General features: G+C 35.2%; 2 protein-coding genes across 2 annotated transcripts; one reads left to right on the top strand and one right to left on the bottom strand.

Moving 5' to 3' along the window:
- Positions 1-3,910: 3,910 nt before the first annotated feature.
- Positions 3,911-5,749, bottom strand: LOC109207401. The gene is made up of 2 exons (XM_019370309.1): positions 5,184-5,749; positions 3,911-4,865 (listed from the first exon to the last, which is right to left on the bottom strand). Exons 1-2 carry the CDS (start codon positions 5,541-5,543, stop codon positions 4,776-4,778), a joined length of 450 nt encoding a protein of 149 aa, XP_019225854.1. The 5' UTR covers positions 5,544-5,749; the 3' UTR covers positions 3,911-4,775.
- Positions 5,750-10,230: 4,481 nt separating this feature from the next.
- LOC109207400 (probable apyrase 7) lies at positions 10,231-15,248 on the top strand. The gene is made up of 2 exons (XM_019370308.1): positions 10,231-11,690; positions 14,316-15,248. Exons 1-2 carry the CDS (start codon positions 10,553-10,555, stop codon positions 14,840-14,842), a joined length of 1,665 nt encoding a protein of 554 aa, XP_019225853.1. The 5' UTR covers positions 10,231-10,552; the 3' UTR covers positions 14,843-15,248.
- The last annotated feature ends 4,442 nt before the right edge of the window (positions 15,249-19,690 follow it).

Genomic DNA, 19,690 nt, shown 5'->3' with positions numbered 1-19,690 from the left:
TAGGTCCGAAAAATATTTGGAATCAAATGGGGCTATTTGTTAAATACCCAAACAATTTATAAAAAAATATTTTATATAATAATTAACATATTATAAAAATAAATTTCATGCACAAAAATGTTTTAAAACAATTACTACATATTTAGAAAATACAATGAGCCATTTTCTGGTAAAATAATGTGATAATGTATACATGGGCTATAATTGCAAAGCTATTGCAATTGTAACCAAAAAGTGTAAATCTGGTCATTTGTGAAATAATTTGAACTTAATCTAACTATAAATAGCAATATTAAGTCATGAAATGCTATAAAGTCATTTATGATGCAATTTTGTAATTATTTATATAAATAAAATACTAGGATAAATTAATTTAAATGTAGAATTTATAAAAATATATCAATCGATGTTAATGCATAGTTTTGAAGGTATGTATGCACTTAAAAAGTATTATAGGGAAAAATTAGGTATCAACAGTGAGTCTTGATACTTACTGGGTACTATTGCGGTGTACTTGTACTATGCTTCTACATATTTTTATGCAGATCCAGCTACTTCATACCGAACTGATCAGTAGTGAGGTATATCATATATTGGAAACTTTAAGTTATCCCTGCATGATCCGCCCGGAGGCCTCGGAGTCACCCTCATTATTTTATTTCTACTATTTATGTATTTCCGATAGTAGTGTATGTAGGGATATTCGTGTATTCAGTTAGGGCTCGTGACTATATAGTACCTAGTTCTGGGAAGTTGTGTTGAGTATTGCCGCTTTGTCCTGTATTACTCTTATTTTCGCATTTATATAAAACTCTGTTTTGTTATATCATGTTTTTACTATTTTAAATAAATATTGAGTGTTAGGCTTACCTAATTTTAGAAATTAGGTGCAATCAGGACTCTTGTGGAGGAAATTTTGGGTCGTGACAAGACACCTTGAACAAGTTTTACAACATATCTGGTCAGACTATTTATTTTAACAAATCTCGGATCCTGTACTCCGAAGACACCCCTCAAGATGTCAAAAGACATATTATCCAAAGTCTGTCCATGAGACAAATAACTAGTATTGGAAATATCTTGGCTTCCCAATGATCAACCATAGAATTTTCAATAAACATTTCCAATTAATTATTTATAAGCTTAATACTAGATTACAAGGTTGAAAACTAGTTTCTTGAACATAGCAGGAAGGTCTACCTTAATCAAATCCACACTTACAGCTATCCTTAGCCATTTGATGCAATTCTACGGAATACCAAAGGCCACTACTAATAAGATTGATGCCATCCAAAGAAACTTCTTGTGGTGAAGCACTAATGATAGGAAAAAAATGCTACCTTATCAATTGGGATAAAGACACCGGCTCAAAAAGAGAGGGAGGGTTATGGTTGTCTAAATCCCAATGAACAAATTCTTCTTTCAAAGCAGCCTTAGCATGAAGATATTCAAAGGATAGGGAATCTCTATGGGCTCAATTTCTTCATAATAAATACGTTATTAGGTAAAATATTTCTAACAGGCTCCAAAATAGTAATAGAGTAACAAGCTCGCATATTTGGAAGAACATTATAGAAGGTAAGAATATCTGTGACAAAGGCCTCCATTGGACAATAGGGGATGGAAATTCCATCAACATTTGGGAGGATAAATGAATTAATCACTCAGAACCCTTAAGAAATCTTATACAAGACCCAGTAATGTAGCATGAATCAAACCAAGCCCTTTCCACAATCCTGTATAATGGTACCATTAACCTGAATTCCATATTCTTCGATCTTCCTAATAGCATAAAGCACAAAATCCATAGCACCTGTATTAAGTATGGTTCACCATCGAGGGATAAATGTAATTAAAATACCATCAATCATAATACCTTCCAACGAAAGCGGCTTACGAGCTTATTTCATCTCTCCACAAAACCTTGTAGATATAAAAAACTACAGTTGGATTTGAAAAGTTCCCACTCTTAATAAGATTAAAGCTTTCTTATGGTTAGTAGTTCATAATAGACTACCCACTGCCCATATGCTCTCAAGAAAAAATATTAGTGAAACAGATATGTGTAACATTTGTTGCAAGGAGAGAGAGGATATCAAGCATGTTTTTTTTAGATGCACTTACTCAAAACAAATCTGGGAGGAGATCAATTTCAACCACAACGTTCACCAAAGGAACGAAGATAATGATATACATTTATGTGGTTGAAAAAATAACTTAACTCCAAAAGTATGTTTAATGAGCTTATCAGTTGGAAGGAAATCCTTCCCTTTATTCTCTGGCACCTCTGGTTAACCAGAAATAATTTCCTTTTAGAAACAATAACACTACTGTTCAAGCTAGCCACATCATTAACAAAGCAGTGGAGTTTAAGTTCATGACTGAGACCCACCACCCAAAGCTTGCTAAATCCATTATGTACATTAAATGAGAACCTCCAGATTCTAATAACTTAGGACTCAACATAGACGGATCCTGCATAGGTAACCCAGGAAGGGGCGGCATTGGAGGAGTCTTCATGGATACTAATAGTAACTAGATATTAGAATTTAATTTGGCTCTTCCACACGCTACTAACATTTATATGGAAGCTCTAACATTACTCCATGGATTAAAAACTTGCAAAGAATAAAGGTTTATACCCACTGGTTATCATAATTGACTGCAAAGATTTAGTTAAAATGCTGACTAACATTGATTGTTATTATTAAAACCTTGTTGATGATTTCATCGGGTTATTACAGGATGTGGGGGATCCGCCACTGAGGCACGTCTTTAGGGAGGCAAATGAAGCCGCAGACAAGCTGAAATAGCAAGGAATAATGGCGGACCTAGGATTTTGCATAAGCGGGTTCAGTTAAAGACGAGCACAAGTAATAGTATAAATGATGTCGGGTATGACAACCAAGATTTGATCATTTATTTATTTACTTATTTATTGTTCTTAACACAATGTTATTCTAAAGTTGAAACTTTATAGTTTTAACAAAATTAAATTTTTTTAAAAGGTACAAACAAATTTATTATCTCTGCTTGTAAATATATTTAGTAATTTAACAAAAATTTGTCAACTCTAAAATATTTAAATAAATCTAGAATTTTCTTTTTTACTAATAAGAGATTATTATCTGAAGAGCGGAGAGAATAAATCTATAAATAGTAAATTAATTCAAGTAACAACTTTTTGGACCTATATACCAAACTAGAATAAGTTTTATTGTGTTCTGGCAGAAAAGAAAGATAAAGCAACATAGTAAAATGATATATGGGTGGACATAAGAGTAATATTAGAAGGACTCTAGTTAATCTTAAACACAATCTTGGCTATTGGCTGCATACGCTCCCTCTCAGAATACAGATTAAAAGAATTAGTTCAAAGAAGGAAGAAATGGAATTCGAACTTGGCATCCCCCAAACATTTTGAACCCACTCGACCACCTCGACAAAGAGTATCTTTGTTCAAAGTGGGTTCAATTTATTATTTTCTATGTAAATGTTATCTGCTTAAATATAATTTATCAACATGGACAATATAATTTTTCAACGATCAACTGAATCCTCTTGACACCATGTGAGTCCGCCCTGGCAAGGAAGTAGCTCAGACATTTTTGGAAGCTTGATGTTATTTTATGTACCACCTACTTTTGTTGTCTCTACTTTTGAACAAGATAAACATTTTTGGAAGCTTGATATTATTTTATGTACCACCTACTTTTGTTGTCTCTACTTTTGAACAAGATAAAATGGGCATATGTCGCCAGGCTAGTCTCTCTATGTAATGACTCTTATTAAAGGTCGTTTGGTACGAGGTATTAGAAAAAATAATGCAAGCATTAACTCTATGGATTACTAATACCTTGTTTGGTACATTTTTTCAACCTGTGTATAACTTTTTTTTTATTATAAAATTTTCAGGTTAGCCGTGGAGTTGTATTTCAATAAAGCAAGGAATACAAGAGGGGGATATATCCTTGACCTCCAAAATACAACACAAGGATAAAAGGTTATCCTTCAGAAAACTGGGAAGGGGGATTTTGTTGCATCTCTTACCCAGTCCAAAATAAAGATCCTAACTAACAAAAAATTTTGCCTTATCATACTTAGTTCTGATGCTAGGCATTTGGTATTTGTCTAATTGATATGGTCCTTTGACATTTTTTGGAAGCTGTTGGAAGGAGAAGTAACAGGATTCCTTTGTTGATGCAGCAACAAGTTTAGCAAGGGAATCCGTAACTTGATTGGCCTCCCTATAGCAATGTATAATATTAACATTAGCCTGCTCCAACATCTGAAAAGTGTACTCTATAATGTTGTTCATCTTGTAGTTATGAGCTCTCTTCTCCTTCAGCATATTAGTCACAATCATAGAGTCTAATTCTAGAGTAAAATTTGTGTAACCATGTTCAACACACCATTTTACTCCAAACCAAGCTGCCAGAGCTTCTACATAGTTGTTGCTACTGCACTGAGTAGGGATAGAGAAATCCATAACTATGTCGCCATCATCATTTCTTAGAATCCCTCTCATTCTAGCCATGTTATTCGCCTTTAGAAAGCTGCCATCAATTTTTAGCTTGAAAGTGCCTACTCCAGGTTTGTTCCAGAGAACTATGGTAATCCTTGGGATAGGATGTAGCTTCATTAGGTTGTCATAAAGATTATTCCAGGGAAGAGAGAGTTTGCAGTTCGGAAAGGCTTTGGATATAGCTGCTCCAACTATCCGGCAAACTTGTTGGCCCATTTTGAATAAGTTGAACTTCTTTTGGTTGCCATATTTACACGAGCATATTTCTTTCCGAATAGTCCAGCATGATACTTAGAGTGATTTGTAGCACAAGTTTATGTACATCGTTCAAGGCCTTAACCTGCCACCAATTATTAATGGTAAATTTAACTGACATCTGATGATGTGTTATGCCTAATGGGGAACCTATTAGTTTCCAGATATAACTAGCTGCCTCTCCTTCCATGAAAACATGTTGAACATTTTCACTTTTGGGAGATGAGCAGCAGTTACATCTAGAAACCATTGATTTCCCAAAGTTGACAATACAATAGCAGCAGTTACATCTAGAAACCATTGATTTCCCAAAGTTGACAATACAATCATCAAAAGGTAGATTTCTGTTCCACAATCTCCAAGTAAGAAAAAAAAATTTAAAAGGAATAGAGGAATGCCATACCTTGCTTAAGATTAGTTCTTTAGGTTTGCTAGTTCTGATCATTTCAAGAGCTGTTTTGTTGGAGTAGTTTCCATCCTCTGACAAATCCCAACAAATTTTGTCTAGAATTGTCCTCTTCCCAATGTGAATTTCAATAATATGCTGCACCAAAGATTCTGGTAGAATGCTCTTAAGTTTGTGAATATTCCACTCCCCGTTTTGTATGAAATCCTTGACTAGAATCTTGGGGCTTTTGTTAGTCACGGGGACTAGGGCTGCTAGAGAACCTTTATGAGTCCAATTATCCCACCAAAAGCTACAATCACCTGAATTAACATGCCATACCATGTGATTTTCTGCATTCTTTCTAACCTGGATCATATGTTTCCAAGAATGTGAGTTCCCAGAAGCCCATTGTTTAGTAGTAGGGTGAGCTCTAATGCAATACTTGTGTTTGATGAAGTTGGCCAATAGAGAAGGAATAGCTCTAAATCTCCATCTTTTGGTGGCTAATACTTCACTGATATCTTCTATTCTTCTTATGCCTATGCCTCCTTCATCTGTAGGAAAACAAAGATTTTTCCAGGACCTCTAGTGGTACTTTCTTTGATCCCCGCTACTACCCCAGAAAAAATTGGCAAAATGGTTTTCAATTACATGAAAGGTAGCTTTAGGAGGGGACATAGCGGAGAGAGTGTATATCGGCAGAGATTGTAGAACATTCTTGATTAACACCATTATGCCTCCAGGAGAAAGCATGTTACCCTACCAACCATTGAGTCTTTTAATTACCCTGTGAACCATATTATCAAAGTAAGCAATTTCTTTCTACCAACATACAGAGGGCATCCAAGGTAAGTAATAGGGAAATCTTTTTCAAGAAAGCCTGTGCATTGTCTCATTCTATTGATCCCGGAGGCACATGTTTTAGGGGTCGTTAGGAAGAAGCTCTTATCCCTATTAACAAGCTGACAATGGCTCTCCTTATAATCCCTTATCACCTTCATGATCATTTTAATAGAAATGCTACTTCCACTGCTAAAGATAACAACATCATCAGCATAATCTAGATTAGTAGGACCTCTAGAAGGCATAGAGAAAGGAATGAAGTTGTTGTTCCGACTGACATTATTCAGGGATCTAGATAAAACTTCAGCCGCAAGAATAAAAAGAGAGGGAGAAAGAGGATCCCCTTGCTTTAAGCTTTGAGAAGAAGTGAAGAAGCCATTTCTAGAGCCATTAATAATAATAGAGTACCAAACCCAAGAGATAAGGTTCTGGACTAACTCTATCCATAATTTAGAGAAGCCATATCTTTCTTCTCTTTCTTAATCCATTTCCCTCTATGGTTCTTAATCATGTTCAACTGTTGTTTCCTTCTCCTTTCTCTAAGAAGTCTATGGAAGTACCTAGTATTGCTATCTCCCTCGTCAAACCATCTAGTTTGAGTTTTCTGTTTAAGGAGAGACTCTTGCATACTCAACCATTTAATATATTCAACATATGCTTTATTCGATTCTTCCCTGCTGTTATAAGAGATGGTAGCAGCATCCATATCCTCAAATATTTGGACTTTTTCCTCCCATTTTATAATCAGATCATTGATGTCCCCAATCTGCTCTAGACCACTGGCTCAATCTCCTGTTAAGAAGCTTCAATTTTGATTGTAAGATCCACATGTGATTGCCAATTATATTGGACTCCCAGACTTCTTTAACAATGTCTAGGAATCCCTCTTGATTAACCTATAAATTAAGAAACTTGAAGTAACCAACGTGGCTTTGGTTAGTGTTAAAGCACTTCATGAGTAACGGCCTATGATCAGAGCCAGTTCTCGCCAAGTGTCTCACAATAGTGATCTGGAACTTCTGAGCCCACATGTCATTAAAAAAATCTTATCAAGTCTTTTCCAAATTCTCTTGCTAGGCCTTCTATTATTGCACCATGTAAACTTAGAATCAGAAAAACCAACATCAGTCACCCCACAATTGTCCATGCAGTTAATAAAATCCAAGCTTCTATGAACCCTATGAGGCCTTCCTCCTAGATTTTCATCTGGATTGGTAATGACATTGAAGCCTCCTCCAATACACCAAGGACCATCAATGCTAAGATTGTCTTGTTCAAGGCTGTCTCAAAGGTCTTTTCTTTCGGTTGAAGTGCATTTCGCATAAACTGCTGAAATATAAGAATTGTGGTTGTTAATACCATCTTCAAACTTTATGGTAATATGTTGCTCATCCTCAGCTATCAATACAGAGTGACAGTTGAAGTTCCAGAAGCACCAAATTTGACCATTGCAGTTGGAGATACAATGTTGAAATCCAAGAAACTTCCTGTAACCATCAAGCTTTTCATTATTCACAAAAGGCTCAAAGATGGCCACAAATTGTGTCTTGTTTATGTTGATCAAGTGTTAAGCCTATGGATGGCTTTTCTTGATCTCACCCCTCTAATGTTCCAAAAAATTGTACTAATCTTTAGAATTAGTTGGGGACAGATCCTCTTGTTGTTTCCTTTTCTGTAAAGGAGCAACTTTGTTCATGTGCCTTCTTTCATTTTTCCTAGTTTGGATTCTTTCTCCTTCCTCGGTGGTACCTGTTTGATATTTATTGTTCATCTTGTCTTGAAGACTTTTGTTAGTCTCCTGAGTATTTGATTTTGTTTCCTTGCAGCATTTAGAAGTTGTCTGTCTAAGAAGATCACTACTAACCTCATCGCTATTCTTAGTCGGATGGATAAATTTGGGAATATTCAATTCAACAAACAAATTCAGTCCCTATTGATTAATAATATCCGATGGGGTAAAGTGGATGAACTAGAGCTATCACTGACCATATTAGCACCCGTAAATGCTAGCTGATGTTCTTGATCAACCTTTGTGGTGTTGTCAATATCCCCTGGCTTACCCTTATCATGCCTTCTATCTTCTTTTAGAAATGTTTGGAGCTTCTACAATATCTGCAGTAGGTTTATTATCCATAATAATTGTTTGTACCTACTGTTGGTGACTCTGTTTTCCTTGATCACTCTGACTTTGGATACTCTCTTTGATCTCTAATAGGGACGGTTCACTTTGAATATACTTGGTGGCTTTTGCTATCCTTCTTTTACTATTTTCCTGCTGGTCTGAATATTACTTTGCTTTTTTTTTCTTTGGCATTTTCTTGACTTTCTTGTTTTTTTCCTTCCTCTTGCTTAGTCTCTCTGTGACTATAGGTCGTGCTGAAAATATAGTCACATTGTTAGTGTTAGCTTGTGCTATCTCAGCTCTTTGTTGGTTTCCATGACCCTGCTTCTTATTAGCTTCAACTTTACCATTTGTACTCCCATTTACCATAGAACTGGCTGCCTTTTTTTCTTCAGTATTTTTTTTTTTTGATGATTCAGCAACTTCTTTGTTGGTAGGCTCCTCTCGTTTCTTAACATTAATATTAGCATTCTGTTTTGCCACACCCTTATCAACTTTTGTAGCATTCTGCTTTGCCATACCCTTCTTTTGGCCTCCATTGCCTACACTATTCTCTTCCTGATTTTTACTACTTCCTTCTTCTGTTTGCAATGGAATCATATTTTCAGCAGTTGTTTCCCCTTCATTGAATTCTACAGTTCTTATTTTCTCGAGAACTCTACAATTCATCATATTGTGCCCAACTTTACCATCATATTGTGACTTCTCATCCTTAGAGCCCACCCATACACTACTAGGTATGGGTTTCGTTAAGTCTATTTCGACCCTTACCTTAGCCATACTAGGCCTTGTTCTACCATAAGTAGCAGCATTTAAGGCCAATAGAGTGCCAACATTACTGACAATTTGTTTAACATAATGCCATGTATGAATATTGAATGGTATACCTGGAAGAAGTACGCATAGCGGGACAATTGGAATGTCTTCATCCGGCTTAAAATCCGGCAATCATTTTTGTAGCCACATTTGTAATCCTTCAATTTCGACCACCCTCTTGTACCATACAGATTTGAAGTCATCTTCATTGGTGAAATCTATGAAAACATTGTAGTTATCATAGACTCTAATCTTGGCATCACCTTTAATTGAAAAAAGCTCTCTGAAACTAGACCTTATCCTTTCGATTTGAGGACGAGGCTTCAGAAACCTACCAACAATAGTCAATTTGCATTCTTCAGCCATGATTCCGTAATAGTCTTTAGCTTTAAAAATCACCGTCGCCATCCCATTGTGAGTAGTTTGTCGAGCAATCACTATTCTCGAGGGTGTCGGACGGTGGTCGTTGGAGTAGCTGTTGCGTTAGTTACAGTGGTGGCATAAGTTAATTTTCCTGCAATTGCTTCAGCAGTTGGAGTCGCCGTAACTGGAGGTTCATTTTGGCTGTTAGTACACGCCCTTTGGACATCGTCCGATGGTTCCATGAGGCGGAGCGTAGGGTTGACGCGTCAAATATGTTATCGTTAAGGGCCGACATTAGTAATTGTACGGAGAGAAAAAGTTGTTTCCCTTTTTTAACTCATTGATGTACTTAATACTTATATTAGTTATACATCATACTTGATATTATACTATGTATAAGTAATGCATAGAAAATCATGACATTAGTAATACCAAGACTATTAATGTATGCATTAGTATGATTAAAAATAAAATTGTTCTTAAAGTCCATTAAAGCTAGAGAATATGGAGGGCATTTTTGTAAACAACTATTTTTTTTAAAATATATGCAATGCATTATAAGTTTTAATACACCACACCAAACAGTAGATAAAAAATAATATTTACATAACTAACTCATGCATTACTAACCCATACATTACTAATCCCTGCATTACTAATACACCTTATTCCGCATTATTCTTATACACCCTACCAAACGACCCTTTAGTTTAATGTATGTCTTCGCTGCCAAAAAAAAAAGTCCCCACCAAAGAAAGACTATGGGGCCAAAAATTAATCGCGGGGTAAGGCCATTAGGCCAGGGACTATTTCAAAGCAAGTAATAACAGATTTGAGATGCTACTAACACAATTGGAACGTTTGGGTACTAATCATACTTTATGCAAAACATTAGTGGGCACAAAATGCAATTAACTTTAGTACATCTTCTTCACCAGTTCTCTCTTTCCACATCCTCAGCTCCTCACTGTAGCTCTTGAATCTTGATTCATCGCTTCTCCAGCACCCCACCCTCTCCCACCCCACCCTCACAGGGGTATCCCACCCCAATTTTGTCTCTCTTCGATGTGGGATTATATTTATCAATCTATCTTTTTGGAAGGAGACGAATCTTACTGTGGATTATATAAAAGTACAACCTTATGGCATTTCACTGAACTATAACTGGTATGCTTCAATCTTATCTTGGTAAAGTATAATACGTTAAAAATCCATGCTTTCTTCATGTATTCGTTTTTAAATGGACCCCAGATGGCCATCAAAATCAAAGCTTTATGTATCCGGAGCTGATCACAATCCAAGAATGCAAAAAATTGGCATAATAGCAGTTTCTATTGTTTTTATCTTTGTATTGATTGGTGGGTGTTTTGTGTTTAGTCCTAGTTTGGTTTACAATGTTGAGAAAAGTAGTAGTTCATATTTTACAGTTGTAGTGGATTGTGGAAGCTCTGGTACAAGAGTTAATATTTATGAGTGGAAATTACAAGGTAGATTGAATAATAATGGAGATTTGCCAATTTTGCTGAATACTTATCCAGGGAACTTGACAAAGAGTGATGGTTGTCAATACCATTGTATGCAAACCGAGCCGGGTTTGGACAAATTTGTTGGAAATGCTTTCGGCGTTAGATCATCATTGGATCCTTTGCTTCATTGGGCGGAGCGGTTGGTGCCACGGGAAAGACGGGAATTCACTCCCATTTTTGTTCTGGCTACTGCTGGAATGAGGAAATTACCAGTTGAGGATGCTAGAGTGATTTTGGAAGACGTCGCTGATGTTGTAAAGGATTTTGGTTTTTTATATAAGAAAGATTGGATTAGGGTGTTAAGCGGGAAGGAAGAGGCGTATTATGGTTGGATTGCTCTAAATTACAAGATGGGAGTGTTGGGTAATTCGTTAGGATCACACACATTGGGACTTCTCGATTTAGGGGGTTCTTCATTGCAGCTAGTAGTTGAAGTTGATGAATTGAAAATTGATAATTATGTCTTTAATTCAAAGATCGGTTCACCTGAGCATCAGATAGTACCATACTCGTTACCAGCATTCGGTTTGAATGAAGCATTTGACAGGACGGTTGTTATGCTTAGTCGTACACAAGCACTTAAAGAAAGTCCTGGCGGCGCCTTTGAAGTGAGACATCCGTGTCTTTGTTCTGGTTTTGTGCAAAACTATACATGCCTTAGTTGCTTTCAGAGAGAGCCTATAAGTTCAGATTTGGGAAGTCACATCAATGCAAATGCTATACTTCTGCTTGGAGAACCTAACTGGGAGATGTGCAAATCACTTACAAGGGCAGTTGCCACAAATTCGAGTAGAGGTGATTGGTCTTTAGTCCATGATCATGCAAGTTGCAGTGGCTTGAGTTCATATGGCGGTGAGTCAACTTCTATGATGTATTTTACAGTCTGCTTGACCTTATGGAATGTTATTTATCATTGAAAGTCTGGCACATTAATGTCCAAATTTTCACTTTTTTCTTTCCCTCTTTTTTGCCGTTGTTGTTGTGTTGGATGTACTTCCGCTCCTTATCATATAAAAATCACAATGTAAACTAAATTTGACAAGTGATTAACTAAAAAAGAAAGGAATGGAATAAAAAATGTTAAAATTATGTGTTTAGTTTCTCTTGTAAAAGGTTTTGTATTCTGCAATTGCACAAGTGTCCCGTGCAAAAGATATTTGCTGTTATCTCAAGTAGTTCATATACTAATAAGTATGAGTGTTGGAACGGAAAGGCCCTAATGGATTGAGGATATATCTAGCTGACACCGACTAGTTTGGGATTAAGATATGGTTGTTACCTGAAGTAGAGTAGAGATGAAGCCCTCTTACCAATTAAGACCGTGGACTAGTCTGCTTTCCGGAATTGGTGATTGCTCTAATCCTCAAGTTTTTATCATCATGTCATAAATAATTAAGTTTGTTAACTATGCACAGTGGGTTCTTATTATATCTCCGAATTATCCAAAGTGTATAATCAACATTCAAACTTTAGATTAGAAGGTTGTTAAAGGTGCCTAAGTTAGCAAACAATCTCTGTGCATGATATGGAATATGGCAAGGTAAGAAAGCAAAGCAAGTCTGAGTGGGTAAGGTAATGGTTGTTGTACTAACTACGATATATCATCCTGATAGACACCTATATAAACAGTGGAATTTTCATCAGTAATATTAACTTACTAAATTGTGGCAAATTTTTTGTGCATATTCTTTTTAATAATATTTAATACACACAAATAGTAGATTTGGCGGCAGTAAGGAGCAGCTGCTGCATCTAAAAGTGATACTCTTAACTTTTGAGGCTATATCAGGTTCACCCATCAACTTAGCTAAGAGCAGCATATATTTAGTGAATGTAAATCATGTAGTTCTGGTTCTGGCTGTGATCTTGGGTGCAAGGTAGATAAATTCCCCACAGTTTATTTAGGATTGCCTTTGGGGAACTAAAGGATGTTGGAGTATGGCAAGGTGTCAAGTTGGCCCTTTGGAAAGTAGTACCTGTCATTTGATGGGAGACCGACACTGATTAACATGTCTTGGATGGAATCCCTAAATACCTGATGTCCTTGCTTCCTCTGCCACCATTGATGAAAAAATAGATAAACAAGTTGAGGAATGACTTTCTGTTGGGTGGCAACTCTGGAAGGAAGAAAATTCATTTAGTAAATTTGTGCATCATATCGAAAGACAAAAAAAGAGGCCGCTTGGGGTTGAAAAGTCTGAAGGCTCTTGATAGAAGTTTAAGGCTCCTAATGGAAGTTTACTGCTCGAGTGGAACCGGTGATTCAATAACAGTAGAAAGGAATTGAAGATAGTTGTGACCACAAAATATGGAAAAAATGTTGAAGGAACACAAATCAACTGCTCAAGTGGTATTGCTCTATGGAAGCATATCAGAAGCCTCTGGCTAGAGTTACAGTGGGTTCTTGGAGTATCGCCTCTTTTTGTATATTATAGGGATGAACTACAAGGACTATGATTCGGAATTGGTTGTACTTTTTTTCAAGGAAGAGTTGAAATAGGATGAACTTGAATTTAAGACCTATTCGAAGTTCTAGAACACTGAATTCTTATCTCATGCCTGCATTTTGGAAAAAATACCAATTGCAGTGGAGGGTTTCTTCAAACAACAAGGACTGCATCAACTATTGAATCAAATATATTGAGCATATTTCCCAAGGAAGCAAGTGGGCTGTCTGATGCTTCTCAGCTGGAATTGGAATAGATTGGCCTCTCTTTGTGATTCCCAGATATTTGATTAATTGCAAGCGAAACTTGAATATGACCCTCTGTCGGATTTTTGTAGATGATACTCTCTCTCTCTCCCCCTCCCTCCCCTCCACATCCTCTTCTTTATTGCTATTTTCACATAGCGACAGTTGTAACCTTAATCTAGGTCTTTTTTGGCTTCTTCCATGTCAGTACATTCAACTACGATGAGATATAGTAATTGACTATCACTTTGGCATATTGCTTATCTTTCTCTCTTTTTCTGGATTAAAATGTTTTGAGTTTCAATTAACACTCCTTAGCTAGGATCTATATTTTGAGAAGAACTGTGATTGCCCTTTGGTTGCTTTGCCCCCCTCGGGTCATACTTCCATGTGGTCAGAAGTGTGGATGACCCTTGTCTTTTCCGCACAGGACCTTTTGTATCTTGGTATAAAGAGCTTTATAGCTTCATAACTTGCTTTTCCTCACACATTCTTTATAAGCTAGCAGTGTTTTCCTTTGTTTTCCGATACAAGCACATGGTAATTTCCGGTTTCCTTAAAAAAGAGGGGATGTCTACAACGCGTAATTTGTCTTTAAAATAGTGTATTTAGGCTGTTTGGCCTGTAAAATCTAGTCGAAAGATTCATAAGCAAGATATTACATGAAGAATTTAGCTTTCTTTTATAACTTTTTCGTGACCATGCATTTTACCCTTCAAAATAAAAGTGTGTTTGAGCTTATGCAGGGTTTTATATATTTTCCTTTTGCCTTTTGTTTTCTGCAGGCAATGAGTTGCTCAATTTGATGCTAAATTCAAGCTCAGTTACTCGTTATCATGCATTGTCTGGATTTTTCGCTGTCTACCAGATGTTAAATTTGAGTCCAAGAGCAAACTTGACGAGAATGTGGGAGACGGGTCAACAGTTATGTTCCCAATCATGGGAAGATCACCAAGGTATTGGAGGAGCATATTGTTTCCGGTTTCTTTACATGATATCACTGATTCAAGATGCTCTGTGTCTGAGTAAGCGCGAGATCGTATTTGGTCCTGGAGATGTTTCTTGGACATTAGGAGCTGCTCTAATTGAAGGGCAATACCTATGGTCTGATGCTACAAAATACCAATATGGCATTTTCTACCTAAAACATAGCAAGATGCTCTCTTCTTCAGTTGCTCTATTTCTTCTACTTTTATGCCTTCTATTGATTGTTTATAGGAGTCAAATTAAGCTGCCTATGCCAGGAGGGAAGCCAACTGCTTCAAGGGCATCCTTGCCCTCTTACATATATTCCAAACGCCAGCCTAACTAATCGCGCATGAATATGTCACATCCTCGCTCCCAAGGGTTAGCTCAATTGGCAAAGGTTGAGGGATACATGTCTTAGCTCACAGGTTTAAGCCCTGCGCCAAGCGAAATAACTCTGGTTTTTAAGTGAAGAAGAGTAGAGCAGCGGAGCGGACCCATCATCTCTGAGTTTAGAAGGCTGTGGTTGGCCCAAAGGATCGGCTCCAAACAGATTTTTCGCTCATAAAAAAATGTGTCACATCTTCATATTCAAGGTATAAAATATGCATCTATATACTGTTCAACCTTTTTCTGTAAAATATTAATTGCTTCATTCGTCTTTCTTCATGTGATTAAGTTGAATGATCTTGTGCAGTCCGTTCCTTAAATAAATATTAACTCGGCAGCATGTCGCTTACAGTTGGTTGGAATCTTAATTCTTGCATAATTTTCACTAATTCTATAAAGTACCTCAAGTTGGCAAAAATAGATAAAGCAAAATCACATCCACCCTTACGTGCTCATGAAGGCCATGTCACAATAAAATTGCTATGTCACTTACCTTTCCAAATGAGTTATTGAATCATAACTTCATTCAATTTTTAGCAACAAAAAGACTGATAATCCTCGCAAAATATTTAATTTTCAACATTCTAACGTGCTACTCAAGTCATTTTCTTTTTCTTTTTGTTGGCCATTTCTCCCTTGATTTGACCGTACAGCTTCAACTGCATTTGCCTGTAAGGCCATACATTGCAGTAATCTTAAATATTACTGGTGAAACTCACTCTTTTTCCACTCGTGCCTCCCCCACAAAAAAGGTAAAAAGAAAAAAAAATCCATTCCCACGACTTTGACTGTGGAACTGGGAATTGAAGTCAGGGTCAAAGAAGTTTACTTTCTTTCACACGAGGATACAGTAAATATCTAAAATTAAGAAGAAAAGGCAAAAACTATTATAAAAAGAATTGTATTTAAGGTAAATGTCTATATTTTAGAGAGATTTTAGAGTTTGTTACTTGTGGCTAAGTCACTTTTTCCTTATAAATAGAAGGGTTCTATTCTATTGTAATTCATCCTAAAATCAATAGGAATTCTCTCTCTTGTCTTTTCTCTGCAATACTCAAGATCAAAGTGTAGCTGAGGTCTTGTTCTTTCATAATTAAGAAGTATGAATATAAAATTGGAAGTACAGGCCGAGGACAATTTTGTCAAGCAGTGTGGTGTTTTTTAAGGTATGTGAAAGGCTTTGATGGAGAAAATCCTGTTGCTATTTTGTAGTCGTCGCTACGAATTGGATTATTGATTTTACTTTACAATAATTTTATAAACTAAATTCTTGTATTAGAAGATATACTTTTACTCTAGTACATTTTGAAAAAAATTATAACCATCCGAAGTAGTAAAATTTTAATGTTTTGTCATGAGCAAACTCATGTATGATTGTGACCACCAGCAGTGAAAATCCGTCCCCTTGAATTTGCTCAATTCCTTTAAAGGAATATGGTAGCAGTATGTGATAAGTCTGAAATAAGACATAATATAATTACCGTTGAGGTGTAAATGAAAGTTGACGTGGCAATAGACGAAATCATAATTATCATTATTGTGGTAATGAGAACAATAAGGATTCTCAAATAATCATTCAAAATGTGAAGGTATATTTGCCATTGATTTGGCGTGAGACTTTATAAAGCACGTATAGATTTTTATGTTCCATTCCTAAAGTGAATGCGAAAACAATGAGATAATCTTTATGAATACATATTCATCTTAGAAGTCAAGGAAATGATTTTTGAATATAATCGTGCTAGTGGTAATGAATATACTACACTCACTTCTAAAATGAGGTTTGAAATGAAATAAGAAAATAAAATTTATTATTATGGCATGAATGGTCATTGATCATGTACCTATTCTGATTATGCCAAAATATTATGACAATGTGATTATTACTGGGCAAAAATAATAAAAGCAACATATCTTGCCTATAATAATTTTGACCATGACCATAATGGTATAACTTTCTCCTTGAAAGAGATATTCACCATATGGATGTTGATGAATATGTGATAGTACACAATTAATTGAGAGCTCTAGAAGAGCCAATTATACTATTTTGGAGAAATAAAATTGATTATCAATAAGGTATTGTGTCGTAGTGAGTCTCAAAGAAACTTATTGAGTTTTTAAAGTATTTTCGAAAGCGGCTGATTATATTGAGACTATAAATAAAGGAAATATTTAATGTTTTCTATTACCACAACTTGTAGCGGGATAATATGTATGTAAAAGCTACCCGATTTATTCTCCAGTTTGTACTACACAAATAATAGAATGCTACAATAGAGTAGAAGTTTATTGATATAAAAACTCATATCATAATAAACTTGGAGTTTATTGATAATTGCACATGTCATGGGTAAACCTGAAGTTTATTAATATTGATAATTTATCCAGTTGGCATAATTGGTTTAACCATGTTTATTTAAGTATGATGTGCAAAAATAAAAGAGAATTCACATGGGTAAATATTAAAGAACTAGAAAGTTCTTTATGAATTCTCTAATGTTACTTGTTCTCATTAATTAATAGACCAATAAAAACTGGGATTGAACTCATGAATGCTGAAAATATCAAGGTGAATATGAGCTCATTCACTTGTCATGTATGAGATGGTTACATGTGCGATTGGTCTTAACCCACAACCTAGTGTTTGCGAGGTAATTTGATCAATAATTTAATTTAGAGCATAATTTCTTGATTTTCTATTCAAGATATTTCATCTTGATAAGTTGGTTTACATCACAGTTGGTTTAGCAACATGATTTATTGAGTGCATCCACTTAATAGCTAAACTATTGCTTATGAGAATAAAGTTATCTATATCAGTTTGATATACGTTGTATACGAAAATATATTACATTCTCCCCTCACAAGTGGTTCCGAGTCGGGAACCAAATAATTCCATCTTGTTATTATTGATGTGTGGTGTATATTTTGATTAACATCATAACGCACAAAGATGTATTTTCAAAGTTGAGGAAGCAAGTTAGTTTTTCTAACATGAGGGGGAGATAGGATAAATAGTTGAGAAAAAGTTACGTAGAATGAATTATCATTTGTACATCTAGATCCTCGAATAAGATAATATGAACTTGAAGTTCATAAAATATAATTCATCTGCAATATATTGCAAAGCATGCTAGATGCATTTGATGGCTCAAAGAAAGTAACTATATTCTCACTGCAAATGCTCCTATTAGAATGAGTCCTAGAAGGACAAAGTCTATGGTACGCTTAAAGTGTATAGACAAATCGATTTCAAATAAAATTCTTGATAAATTAAGCAGATGCGCAAATGATCAAAATGATCATAATAAGGAGGTAAGTGATTTAGAAGATCACATGACATAACACTTCATAAAATCTCAAAGAGGTTGAGGCACCTGAAAATATGAATGAAGAGATCTCTATGTTATGTCTTTATGAAAAAAAGAAGTTGGAACCAATATAAAATGTTCGTCGACTACATCTATGATACATTAAATATATATGAGGATCTGAAGTGTGGAGAAATAATTCAAGTAGAATTGGTTTTATATGAAATACATGTAGTTTTGGACGTGGAGTTCAAATACTTGAAAGTGTAAAATCAACAGAGTGTGTATTCACTTTTATCTATCTTATATGTCTAGCATGACATGAAAACTTGATATGCATCTAAACTCTATTTATATGGCTTATATGACTTAACTTATATACAATCCCTGAAGGATTTAAACCGCTTAAAGCATATACAATTCTTGGTCTTGAAATACCACATCCTAAGTGCAATATGTGCACATATGTATCTTGCTATAACTACATGCATGATAATATGATAGTAAAAGTTTCACCCCTATGTGAAAATATTAAAATGAAGATTCCAACAAGATCATATGAAGACAACACATATCTATAAAGAATGATGATTTCAAAGTGCAACATCTTCATTCAAGTTAATATGGCTGATTTGTGTATTAATTCTCTATCAACGATCTTTTGAAGATGGTACACAAGATTAGAATATGAGAGCTCGGGGATGTAAATTGACCGTCTCATCAGGAGAAATTAATACGCGTTCTACTCTTTTTCGCTTATAAGGTTATGTTACATTGGATTTTTCTTGCAAAAATTTAACGAAGCAAGCAAAAAATATATTTCTAATTATGTGTACTCTTTTTCCTTCAATATTTGAATTTTATTTTAGTCAATTTTAACAAGACACATTATTTATTGATAGACATTCAAGGAGAAATATTAATAAGGTGATCAAGAAAGTCGTGGACCTCATAGTACCCGCATACGACAAAAATATTTGAAACTTTTCGGGTCAAAAACCTGTTCGGGTCGAAAATCTATTCGACGTCAGAGCGATCTCAAAACCCTAATATCACCCTATGAACCCTAATATCACCCTATGAAGACAAAGGACTTTCTCTATATCTATATCCATGCAACTAGTTCTTTCAGTTTGCTTCCAAATTCATCCTATCTTACTTACTCAAAAAATATTCTACACATTCAAGGAGAAATATTCTTGTTGACAGAAGGAGAAATATTATAAATAAAATTATATTTAAGATGAATATTTATATTTCAACATTCGGAGGAATATTATATATAAAATTATATTTAATATGAAAGTTTATATTTTAAATTTTCTTTAAAATATTAATTTTGTGGCCTAAGTTATTTTTCCCTTGTAGTTCATTCTCTGGATTACTCTCCTACTTTTATTGTTTATAAGAAAAAAACTTCATGATGGAAGTCAATTACTGATTAATTGAAAACTAAAAGTAAATAGTACGTAATAAAAAGACAAGGAGAA

This window comes from Nicotiana attenuata, unplaced genomic scaffold (assembly GCF_001879085.1).
Source record: "Nicotiana attenuata strain UT unplaced genomic scaffold, NIATTr2, whole genome shotgun sequence".
In the NCBI taxonomy this organism is placed as follows: Eukaryota; Viridiplantae; Streptophyta; class Magnoliopsida; order Solanales; family Solanaceae; genus Nicotiana; species Nicotiana attenuata.
Note: the sequence above shows the minus strand (reverse complement) of the source record. Positions and strands in the feature narration are given on the sequence as shown.